The 12,293-nt window shown below is 44.9% G+C and overlaps 3 protein-coding genes across 4 annotated transcripts; 1 reads left to right on the top strand and 2 right to left on the bottom strand.

Annotated features, from left to right (window-relative positions):
* Window positions 1–612: 612 nt before the first annotated feature.
* On the top strand, window positions 613–9,966 carry LOC108117468 (ETV5-related protein Ets96B). Of its 2 annotated transcripts, XM_017229893.1 has the most exons (7): window positions 613–630; window positions 5,273–5,726; window positions 5,845–6,015; window positions 6,858–6,984; window positions 7,114–7,160; window positions 8,681–9,356; window positions 9,430–9,966. In XM_017229893.1, exons 1-7 carry the CDS (start codon window positions 613–615, stop codon window positions 9,815–9,817), a joined length of 1,881 nt encoding a protein of 626 aa, XP_017085382.1. In that variant the 3' UTR covers window positions 9,818–9,966. The 2 variants fall into 2 exon arrangements, with proteins under 2 accessions (XP_017085382.1, XP_017085379.1); XM_017229890.1 differs by lacking the exon at window positions 613–630 and having other exon boundaries at window positions 5,228–5,726.
* On the bottom strand, window positions 666–2,735 carry LOC108117469. The gene is made up of 2 exons (XM_017229894.2): window positions 2,115–2,735; window positions 666–2,060 (listed from the first exon to the last, which is right to left on the bottom strand). Exons 1-2 carry the CDS (start codon window positions 2,182–2,184, stop codon window positions 715–717), a joined length of 1,416 nt encoding a protein of 471 aa, XP_017085383.2. The 5' UTR covers window positions 2,185–2,735; the 3' UTR covers window positions 666–714.
* A 139-nt stretch (window positions 9,967–10,105) lies between the features above and the next one.
* LOC108117555 lies at window positions 10,106–12,274 on the bottom strand. Its single transcript, XM_017230064.2, has 3 exons — window positions 12,050–12,274; window positions 11,813–11,993; window positions 10,106–11,235 (listed from the first exon to the last, which is right to left on the bottom strand). The coding sequence occupies exons 1-3, from the start codon at window positions 12,189–12,191 to the stop codon at window positions 10,608–10,610; spliced, it is 951 nt and encodes a 316-aa protein (XP_017085553.1). The 5' UTR covers window positions 12,192–12,274; the 3' UTR covers window positions 10,106–10,607.
* Window positions 12,275–12,293: the final 19 nt, after the last annotated feature.

Genomic DNA, 12,293 nt, shown 5'->3' with positions numbered 1-12,293 from the left:
TGCATACAAAATAATATTTTTAAATATTCTGTATGTATTTATGACTTAATATTACAATTTTTAAGTTATAATGTTTCCTATAAGAGACGTACCATCTTCACTTCTTTTCCTTTAACTGCAATTTTCATTCAAGTTTTCCCAAACTTCAAATAACTTTCAAACAAATAATGTTTAAAAGTAACCCCTATTACAAATTTAAATGATTTCCATAAAACGTTCAAATCTCTGGACTTTTGACATTTCCACCTAATTGCCGCCCACTCCCATCACTCATTGGTCCTTCCCCTTTAAAACAAATCAACCAATCAAACGAAAGCGTAGGCGTGACGCGCCTGCGCAGTGCATCCTGTCCAGCATCCCGAAGCATCAACCCTTAAAAGTTGACTCCGTCCGCATCCTGGTATTCCTGAACAGGTACCTTTAACCAGTCACCACGGAAACTTGAAACCAACTGCACGCCGGCAACGGAATGCGCGCTGATCATCGACAAGTGAAAGCCATCGAGCTCTGAATTATTCAGGACTATTGATGTGCAGCAGCCAGGTGAAATCCTATTAGTGAAAATCCAACAAGTTCAAGAGTGTGTCCGGACTCCGGACCAGCGATCGATCCATGGATACAGCCAAACTGGTAAGATTCGCTTAAAGCTTTTATTTCTGCTGCATCAGACATAAATAGGAGGCTTAAACTAGGAGTCCACGCAGTGGAGTGGTACTAGCCATAGCTTAGGGTATAGCCCATGTTCTCCATCAGGGTCTCCTTGATGGCTGGCTGAAGGGCTCGCTGCATGTAGGTGGTTAGAAGACCACGGACGCCCATGGAGAAGAGCTTCTCCAGCTCATGGGACATGGCCTCGCCCACGAGCTCCTCCCGGTCTCCACTGAGACTTGAGCCACTCCCGCTAAAAATATCCGCAAAGGCCCGGGCATCCGGCTCCACCAGCTGCTGCAGCTGGTCGTCCTCGAAGTGAAGGACATCCTCGCTGAAGTTCATCTGGTCCTCAAAGTTATCCTTGGCAAAACGCCGCCGGCGTCTCCTCTTTTTGCTGAATTGCCGCCGGTAGAAGTTGTCGCCATTCACATCGATGAACTCACCCGAATCCTGGGCTTGGCTATCGCTGCCCAGCTCCAGACTGTGATCACGCTGGGCATTCTGGCCCCGCCGGATATCATATCCCGCTGGCTGTTGAGGTTCCTGATGATGGTATTTGCCCCATCTTTGCGGTCTACTGCTGCCCATTATCACATGCGGTTCACCGAGTTCTACATCCGGAGCACTTCCGAATCTCCGTTTAGAGTTTTGGCGCAGGCGAATGCCACTGGGTCCCTGGCATCCATGGGCAAACACAGATATAAACCCGGGCTCTGCAAAATGGGAATCCGTTCGCACCGAGGCTGCTCCCAATCTCCTGGATTGCTCGTAGTTGGAGGATTGCCCCGGTCCAGAATCATAGCCCAGTGGAACGGTTCGGAACTCGATGCCCGCATGTCGTAGTCTCAAAATCATGTGACACTTTCCGCCCATCGGTTGCATTACGACCTTCCCACTTAGTGTAAGATCCGGAAAAATCAGGCGAGTGTCCAGAGTAGAGTTCTCCGTACTGAACTTACACTTGTCGATCTCCACCCAACGACTGGCAGATTTTGCCGGCGGCACTCTCACCTTCAGATCCTCCACATCCACCCGGGAAATAGCCAGTTTGTGTGGCTGTCTATGCTGCTGCTTCTGTTGGTTCACCGACAGCAAATCCTCCAGCTCCAGTGCGCTACTAGAATCGGAAAATGGGTAAGCTTGGCCATTCCTATGAAGCAGCTTGGCATGATAGCCACGACCCGTGTTGTAGGCACTACCACCCACATTATAGAAATCATCCTCCGGATCGCTGTGCTGTCCATAGAAACTGTGATACAACTGGTAGGGACTCTGCGGTGGTGGCTCCCACATGGCTCTTGAGGTGGAAGAGGTCTTGGTCTGCACACTGCGGCGTCGCATGTGCTCCAATGCGTTCTCTAGCCGGTTTGAGCAGCGGTGGGGCAACTGATACGGCTGACAGAGAGTCACTAAAGGGCGTGGATTAGTAGGATTGGCTAGGATGGGGGGCTGATGTTACTTACTCTGCAGCAGAGCCCACATAGTGAGCAAAAAGTGCAGCCAATTTAAGTGCCGGCTCACGTATCCTGACATGGCGGTGTAAGAAACATGGAGCGGGGTGCTGTTCTAATCAAAATATAGAGGTTGTCCTTAGGATCTGTTCCTCGGAGTATTTTAAGCAATCTCACAGCTTCACTTTCAATGTATCATAAAACGGTTAAACGTCCTCAGTAAGAATCCTTAACAAAACTTTCGAAAGATTTCTAGGATAGTATGCAATTCTGTTATTTCAATACCGATCCTTCGGAAAGATATCAGTAGTAATGATAATCTTTAGTATTTGAATTCTTCAAGAAATCTTAAAGGCTTATTCCGTCACTGTAGTATAAAACCTCAAATTTTCCGGTGAGGTATATACGCTGGTTTTATGTTCCTTAGATTGGGCAATAAGTTGATAAGTTTCTATAAAAGAATCCCTTAGCTGTCTGAAAACACCTCCGAACTAGCCCGCAGCTGAACCGAAAATGCGAGGCCCAAGCGGAGCGAGAAACTGGCTTGGTCGCGCTTCCATTGCCACCAAAAACAGCACCCACAAGAAGACGGAGAAGAGAAGCCATCGCCATCGTGATGGTGACGACCGTGTCACTGCCTCATCATGTGCAGTGAAAGTGTTTTCCACGACGGATCCAGAGGCAGACTCGAATAAGAGACAGATTCGGAGTCCGAATCAGCCAAGCCAAGCCAAGTCACCACACGACGCACCTCGTCGTGGAGGCGAAAAACAAAAGAAAAAAGACCCAAGCTAAAACAATTTGAAAAAAGAAAAGCATTGTCTTCTGCGGGCCTCATGGGCCCTGCCTCCCATCCGCCCAACCAACCTCTCTGGGCTGCTGCAAAGTAGATCAGTACATATACATATATAATATATAGATATATACTGTACCGAAAAGTAAACACACGAGAAAAGTTTCGTAATGTCAGTTGCGGGCGCGCATGCGTCGTAATCTCTCTCATTGTTCGCCAGGGTTCAAAGTTGATCAATCCGTCGGATGAGTCACTCACCCACCGCCACAGTTTGTTTTCCCAATTGCACTTGTAATTGGCACCAATTGTGCATACAAATTAGGCCCTAATGGCAGGGCCCATAGGGTTTATAATGTACTGAAGGGTATTTACCCTATGAAAGATCGTTGGTTAATCAGATTTGCATGGTACATGAGTATTATGCAAAAATGCAATAATGATTAAAGTTAATTCATCATATTTAGTATTTCATTTTAATGTATATAAAGGTTTATATCTTAAAAGAAAATGTTATAGAATTATCTTCATATTTTTAAGGGCATGTGTTATATGCCTTTATTTACAAAAATCAATAGTTAAGTTCGATTCTCTTGATGTTTATAATATCATATAATCGTGTAATAATTTTGTAGAAATATAGAAATATTTCATTCATTTATTATAAGACCTTGATGAACAAGATAATATATTATGTTTGGAACTTACAGAGTACTCATCCGTCGAAGTTTCCGTTCCAAAAAGTAATCCCCTGTTGCACCTGCGCACGTGTGGCAGGTGACAACGCTTGGCTGGCTGCCGATGAATTTTTTTTAAGCTGCTTGCACATGACAGTTACACTAAATAACTGCCGTAATTTGATTTGACAAATTGTCTGCTTGCACTTAGCAAACGCAATTCGGCGACATATTTTGCAATTTATCAAAAATTTGTGCCAGCAAAAAGCGGAAGAGGAGTTCGTTATGGATTGCCAAACGCCAGCTCTTCATCTTTTTAGTTTTTATTTTTGCCCATAGGTACCAGTTGAATGTATCGTGGCTGAGATTTACATAACCCCCGATTACAGGGGGGAGAAAGTCGAGCATTCTGCTTCTTCTTCTGTAGAAAAACGAAGGGACGGTGCCGCTTTCTGCGTTTCCATCTGAAGTTTATTTTTGGTTTGCTTTTTTTCCTTAACTTGAAGTTTGGCGGCACACTGCCGATAGAGCCGAACCAAACCGGCAACGATTACGGGCATGTAATTAGGGGTAACTATCGTACAAATGGTTCTCGGATGCGACGGAGCACATCAACTGAGCACTAGGCACTGCATCGTATCGCATCGCTTGCTGCTCCAGTTTCCAAATGTCAAGCAAGGGATACGAAATGGGGGCAGCACTGGATGCACTTTGGGATAGTGGCCCGATTAGGTGGGTTCCCAAAAAAAGCAAACAATGGGAGTCAGTCAACGATCCAGATACATTTAAACGGGAACTTTAAAGATACAGTATTTCTTTTGTTGGCCAAATTGGTGTTGAATTTGTTTTAGATATTCAAAGTAATCACCTAGAGGTTGACCTACATCTTAAAGTGGGAACTAGAAAAGTCTGTAGCTGATTGCGTTTATAGGAAGTTCAAAATCTAAAACCAAACTAATCATATTCTAGTTTAGCAAAATAGATCAATTTTAGTTAACCTATTCAAAAGGCTATCATCTTTATTAGCCTCTTCAAGAAATATTTAAGATCTTGAAACATTGACTAGATAGCCAATGAATTTCCCCCATGAAAAAGTGAAATCCCTGCCGGCTTTAATGAGCCCCACGAGCAGGGTGATATGATAACCCGGAGAGAGCGAGAGTGCGACCATAAACAAAGGTTAACCTCGGAGTAGCGCTCATTAAATGTACAAGTGTCAATAAACCGCATTTGGAGTTGGCAGATACCTATGCCAAACACTAGCCACATATCACACCATATCATGAGGGTCCAGTTCCACTGGTAGCTGTCGACGACAATGGCTCATTACTTAATGGCCAAGAACAAGAGAACCCGGCCAATTGACACCCTGGCAGAGGCAAAAGCAAAAGCAAAAGAAGCTGTTAAACTAATTGCCACAACTTCCACTTGACTATGTCAATGTGACGAGTTGGCCATCCCATTGTGGCCATTCAGTCCATTGTCTCTGCAACCTGTTAACAGCGGGTGGCAGTCGATACTCTCGGCAGGTGGCTTTAAAGTGTGTGGCTGGCTTAAAGCCCACGGCTAACCAAGGGATCCCCCAACAAACCATGGCAAATTGACAACTAATTTGGCCAAGACGAAATCGAAATCCCACCCGAAAAAGAGCCAGACTCATGACAATTTCCTGGCGCGCCTTGTCTCATTTCCTTATTCCGCAGAGCGACTACGGCGAGGCCAAGACGCACTTGGAGCAGCTGCAGCAGACACTCACGCATCTGGACCACCCGCACCATCATCACCACCATTTGGGGCTCTATCATGGCGCCCTGCCCAGCACATCCACCATAACCACTGATTCGGTGGTTTCCTGTGTGAGTTCTACACTGCCGGCGGTGGCCAAGGCCATTTCCGCATCCTCGAACTGCGATGGCTTGCAGGTGGAACGCAAGAAATGCCATTCAAGCGATGTGGATTCAGATGGCCATGGTCATGGCCTCATGGAGGCCATCTGCATTGGCCAAAAGACATCGCCGGTTCCCCCGCCGCCACCACCTTGCTGCTTGGCATTGGGAGAAAGTCCCTCCTCACCTAATCCCATCGCCACGGCCGCCCTGATGAACGTCTCTTCCGGATCCTCTAGCACGGGCGGAGCAAGTGCCTCTCTTTGCAACGGTCAGTATTAGTCATTTATACTTATTTATATTTTAAGATATCCATATAAGTTATTATAACGACTTTTCCAATCAACTGTAACATAAAAAAACCCTTCTTTTATCCTCCTACCCTGCAGATCTCACGCGAGAATCCTCCTGGTACGCCCACCATCATCACCACCACCATCACCATCATCACCAGTTAGCCGATGAGCTGGTCATGTATGCCACGCCCACACCCACGCCAGCAATTGGAAAATTCGGACTGGACACTTCCACCGAGGGTTACTTGAACGCAAGGTACAATGGTAAGCGTCCTCGTCCACGTCCACTGTCAAGTCCGGATGCAGCCTGCTCCTCTTTCCTCCTCTCCTGACCCGCCACCCACTGTATCCACTTTCTGTTTGCCTTTGCTATTTACACGTTCGCTTGTTTATTAATTTTCCATTATGAGTTCAGAGAACTGAGTGGGGGGAGTGCTGTGGGATGGGAAATGGTTGTTCTCTGGGAATGGGCCAGGGATTTTGGGCTGCTTGCCTTTCGCTGCCCGAAGGCTTTGTTTCAGCTTAGATTGTTTTTTTAAGTTTTATTTTTATTAAGAAAACATGACTGAAGTTGGCGCGTGCCGAGGCCCAAAGGAAGATAAATAAATTTGGAGTTCGGAGATAACTTAGCTGGAGTCGAGAATCATAAGTTAATCGGGGGGAAATTATTTTATTTTTTGAGTTATCTTCAAGGCTAGTTTATGGTTGAAGCGGAAAACGTCATAGTTTTGTTTTCACAAGGAAAAACTCAGACGAACTGATTTATTAATCATAGCAAATATTTCTTAAGTTAAACACTCTTTAATCTCCAGACCCTTATACCATTTTTAGTTATCTTATTTAGTCTTTAACTTTTGTTGGCATTCGATTATGGGCAAGTCAAGTGCATGTGACAAGCTCGATTTGTGGCCTCAAAGACATCCCATTGCGAGCGTTAATATGAAATATTATCTAACAAAAAGTCGAGGCCAACTCGATTGACTAAGACATACTACATACTTTGCCAAGGGACCATCTTCCTTGGCATTTATGAGTGGTAAAAAAGTAACCTGGACTTGTTCTTTACCTTTATTTTTACCACCCATTTCTACTCCGGACATCTGCAGTGAATGTCAAAGGCGTGCGGCATGAAAGAACATCGAGTTTCTTTGACATACCCGCTGTGACGCACCCACACCCGCATCCGCATCCACATCCGCACTCGCACCCGCATCCGCACCCGTACTGCTACAGGTAAGACGAAATCCCGGGGATTGAACTTTACGCTGACAAGACAAGTCAACTTTAAGTCAATCAGCAGAGTCTCTAGCTCCTCGAATTTATTCGCATTCTATATATATTTTTGATTTATGCTCCATACAGATTTCCATCATCGCCACCCGCGGGCATTCTGAAAAAGAGCGACGAAGGTAAGTCCCCTAAGATAAGGAAAAATGAAAGGAAAATGATTAAAGCCGTGCGTTCATCATTTATTCAAATTATTGTGCGCGATATGCATACCTATCAGTGGGTAAACTCAATTTGCTGCCTCTTCTTAGTGGCCGCCAATATTTTTTCAAATAAAATGCAAGAAATCGCGCGCATAATTTACAATAACAATATCGCCGGTGTTAGTAACCGCTAATCCAATTGGCGGCGGCACAAGCGAGCAATTCAATTTTCAGAGGGGCAGATATAGTTGGCCTCCGGTGGGCGTTGATGTGGGCGTGTACGGAATACGCCGCCCATCGAACAAACAGCTCAATCACGGGCACGGTGCCGTTGAGTGGTTTGTGTTAGCTACACCGTCACCCACCCCAAATACTTTATCTAGCCACCCTCTGCACTTAGGAAAATGTTGACTTCAGTTACTTACTTTTCCTTAAAGATATATTAATTATTTTAGCTATTAAAGCAATATCTTTCTTAGTAAAGAAGTTAAACTACAAACCGGTATTTAGGATAAGTTTAAGATGTCAAACTATGTTATTCTATATTATGTTATTGAATCTGAAATGAAGATTCTTGATTCTAGGATTGCCAACATTTTGAAACTTTATATTTTAATTTAAAGTAAATATATTTTCCTGAGTGCACTGGTGCACTGGCACACACCCACTCCCACCCATCCGAAACCCTCACCCCTGGGCAGTAGCAGGAACAGCAGCAGGGCCAACAGGTCTCCAGGTTTTCCATCAGCATCAGCATCACCATCGCCTCGTTTGTTGTTATCGACAATGATGTTTTTACTTGTCGACACTTGCTCATGGATTATGCAAAGGTATCTCCTGAATTTTTAATTCGCCCAGCGTCGAGTCGCGATGGAGGGATGGCTGAAGGGTGGCGGGCTGGGGACTGATGGGAGTTATAGAGTAACTACCTAATGAAAAGGGCAAACTCGAGTGGTGTTGCGGGTGGGGTGTGTTTTGCTCCCCCCGGTTAAATTGCAGCATATTGAGCATTTTGCAGCGACTGATGGGAGTGGGTTGCTTAAATAATTAATTCCTGCTAAATACCCTGGCCATTTAGAAGAGGCAAGAGAGCCACAGAAACAAAGCAAAACAATGTAAAAGAGTTTTTAATGGCCATAGAGAAGGTGGAGTGCTCTTTAGTAAGGGAAATCCAGCTGAAAATAAGCATAATTATTATGGAAAATGTGAAAAATTGGTTATAGATGATAGAATTTATATATAAAGATCTTAAAGATTGAAATTATTTCAATTCTTAAATGATTTTTGTATTTATTTAGTAATGATATATACCACACCGAAAGAGATAGATACTCTCTTCTCTGCCGAAAACAATGACAGCACCGTCCTACCCCCTGTAACAAAAGGGTATATGGAATACCCATGTAATTAGTGCCCGTTCCCTCGACACCAGGACACATTGCTCAAACGTGCATGAAAGCGGCTTTCATCCAGCTCCTTTTTCGAATCCTTTTTTTCAGAAACGGCCGCAGCCGCTGCCGCAGCATCAGCAGCAGTCTACTGCAGCGACGTATCCTCCGGCCAGCACTTTCAGCATCACACAAAGATCGAGCATGCGGACTCTACAACAACGGCGGCCCAACAGCAGCAACAGCAACAGCAGCAGCAGCAACAACAACAGCAGCAGCAACACCATCAGCAGCAATTGCAACACGCTGCTGCACTGCATCCGCACCATCATCATCATCATGGACACCACCACCAGCAAACAGAGCAGCAGGCTCTCACTCACTTGACACCACTACATGCCGCCTCCGCCTTTAAGTTTAGTCACACGGCGGTTATATCCAGTTCGGCGGTATATGCCACGCCTTCCCACTACGCCCACCAGCAGCAGTCTCAGTCGCAATCCGTTTATCGAGAACTTTCACCCACATCTTTGGCGGCTGTTAGTGATGCGGATCTGAAGTACGACAGTGGTCCCTACAACGCCACCATCTCATCCACCTATCCATCTGCCCTGCGGCCCAATGTGGTGGACTCCACCACCTCCAGCGATGCGGAACTGCGTTTGGATCAGTTCTATGCCAGCAATGGCATCTCCACCAGCAGTAACGGGCAGACGATCAGCCAGCGAAGAGGCTCTCTGCAGCTGTGGCAGTTCCTGGTGGCCCTCTTGGATGAACCCACGACCAGGTGAGTTCTAGTTTAAACATTTCAACGTTTGAAACCCTTCTCAGTCCATGTACATGATCATATCTTCTTCCAGTGCCAGCTGCATCGCCTGGACTGGTCGGGGAATGGAGTTCAAGCTGATCGAACCGGAGGAAGTGGCACGGCGTTGGGGTCTCCAGAAGAACCGCCCTGCTATGAACTATGACAAGCTTTCCCGTAGTCTTCGCTACTACTACGAAAAGGGCATCATGCAGAAGGTGAACGGAGAGCGTTACGTCTATCGTTTTGTCTGCGATCCGGATGCCCTGTTTAACATGGCTTATGGCCACCTAACCACCGGATCCGGTTCAGGAAAAGGTGACCAGCACCAATTGACGCTGTCATTGGCCAAGACGCCACCAACATCCGGCGATTCTCAGACACAATCCCCTCGCGTGGCCAAGTCGGAGTATTACGATACAGCCGGATTGCATAAATATTAGCTGTGTGTGTGTGTATCCACATGTGGGCGGAGCGTGGGAATGCGGCCAAGTGTGCGTGGTCAGGTCCCGTGTACATTGTGTAATCTAGTTGCGTGTGTATGTGCGTGGGGTAACGAATTTGAAATGAAGGTTTCGTTATGATGAGCTAAGTTTGGGAATATTTGGTAGTAGAAGTCTATAAATCGGGTTTACCAAAAGCTGTCTTTGAGTTTATATTTTAATATTATTAAACTGAACAATAGAAGATTAAAATGTATTAAAAAATAATCACAAATACAGCTGACAAGATGGTTTCATGTACTTTTATTTTTCTCAGTAAAAAATTGTCAAACATTTCGAGGCACATTTTTCACGACTTTTTATGTGACACTACCATATAGGGTTATTGATTCCAAGGACTAGGCTCATCAGAACGACAAACAACAAATGGTATTATACGATATTTACATATAGCATATCTAAACGCCTATGTATACATACATAAATATATATATCTGTGTATATAGGGGGGATACCAAAAAATAACAAATATGTGTCCACCACTAATCGTAGATCTGCGTTGAGGTTGAGTTACTTAAATAAACTATTAACCGTGTTTCCGATTTCGAAACCCATTGTAATTTGGCAAGTTAGGAATCGATTCAATTTCGGTTCTTCAAAATAACGTTAAAACCAAAATTGTTAAATTTCCACCAAATTGAATCGGTTGGAAACCGGAAACAGGGATGTATGAACCGTTTCTGTTCGTTAATCAAATGGCAGCAGAGTGTTGTTTTCAATTATTCCCGATTCACTCCTCCTTCTTCTTCTTCTTTTTGGGCTTATCTTCCTCGTCGGAATCCTGGCTAGTGCTACTGGAATCGTTGGCACTACTGCTGCTCTCCGCCTTGCGCTTCTCCGGTGACTTCTTGGCCAGCTTTTCAATGTATTGCTTCAGCTTGTCCGGCTGTGGACTGTAGGCCCAGTGGATCAGCTGCAGGTGGAGATCAGTGGGTTCTCCAGTTTCCGCATCGAAGAGCTTAGCCTCCTCGCTCTTGATCTGTTCCAGCAACTTGGTCAACTGACGGTTGCGTACAATGTCCCAGCTGGTCTTATCATCCGCCTTCGGGAACATGGTTCGCAGGTGCTTGTAGTTGCCCTTGGCCTTGGAGCCGCCATAGGCTTCCAAGAATTCGCTGGCCAACTCATCCTTGGGATCTGGCAGCTTGGTCACCACTGCAAGTGGTAGATAGGCGCGATTGTCTTTGATTCGGTTTTCTGCCTCGAACTTCTCCAGGAAATCCTCCAGCACCTGGACTCCCTCCTTAATGGCAGTGATCTTGTCCTCGTTCTTGGTGCCGGATAACACACGCTTAGAGCTCCCAATCAATCCCTTGATAGCCAACCTCTGGTAGTCCGGATCTCGCTCAGCCAAAATGCTACAAATTGAGATGCATATATAAATATTTTGGATACAGGCAAACTGCGGAATGCGGCGATATAGTCATGTAAATATTGGGGTGGATCGCTTGTTAAAATTCATTCAGTTTAAAATTGTTAAGGTATATGATATATCTAAAAAGTATTTTAGTTATAAGTAGATAAAAGTTAAGGAATTTATATAAATATATAAATAAATTCCTTAACAATAAATAGAAAACTATTTTCAGATTGTTTACTTTTGAAGAGCATTCCAAAGAAGATACATATATCAAAATCTTTGGAAATCAAAGAAATTAATGAAAATGTCTGATTAATTACTTAAGTCGATATGTTATGTTAAACAATATATCAAGTTTACAGATTAACATAATCGATCCACCCTAATATACATCCAATAGGGAGAGCAACAAATAGGAAGAGCGTACTGCCCGCTCTATCAACTTAATGAGACTTCCGAGTTCGACACTCTAAAACTGTGCCATGACATCATTTGACGTTGTCGTCGTCGCTGGTTGCCTGGGCTGAAGGTCTCCAGCTCATTTGCATGCCAGCGAAGATGACCTGGACTCTTACCTCAGTGTCGCCTCCGCAGCTACCTTGTCCTTGAATCCCAGTCCTGGCACAGTCTCCACCTTGTCCTCGCTGTCGGTCTTGGCATTCTTACTGGAAGCTCCACCACCATTCTCCTCCAGCCACTTCTCAAAGACACCAATGGCTGCATTGATGTTCTTCAGCTTATCCTCTGCTTTGGTCACTAAAATACAAAGAGTTAGTCCTGGAACGGAGGCTTCTTTCTCCAGGAGAACTTACTTGTTAGGACTCTCTTGGCCCTGCCTAGCAAACCTCGTACTGTCAACTTGCGGTACTGCATATCATGGCTCTCCAGCAACTTCAAAGTCTCCAGAGCCTTCTCCATATCCTTAAAACCAAACTTCGATTCGCCCTCCGACATAATTGATCCTTTGGTTGCTAATACTTGGGTATCTGATAAATAGCGTCTGTAATCTGCAAGCGCCGAAATACGACTGATTTTTTCGTAGTCAGATTCCCGAAC

This window comes from Drosophila eugracilis, unplaced genomic scaffold (assembly GCF_018153835.1).
Source record: "Drosophila eugracilis isolate 14026-0451.02 unplaced genomic scaffold, ASM1815383v1 contig_75, whole genome shotgun sequence".
Lineage (NCBI taxonomy): Eukaryota > Metazoa > Arthropoda > Insecta > Diptera > Drosophilidae > Drosophila > Drosophila eugracilis.
Note: the sequence above shows the minus strand (reverse complement) of the source record. Positions and strands in the feature narration are given on the sequence as shown.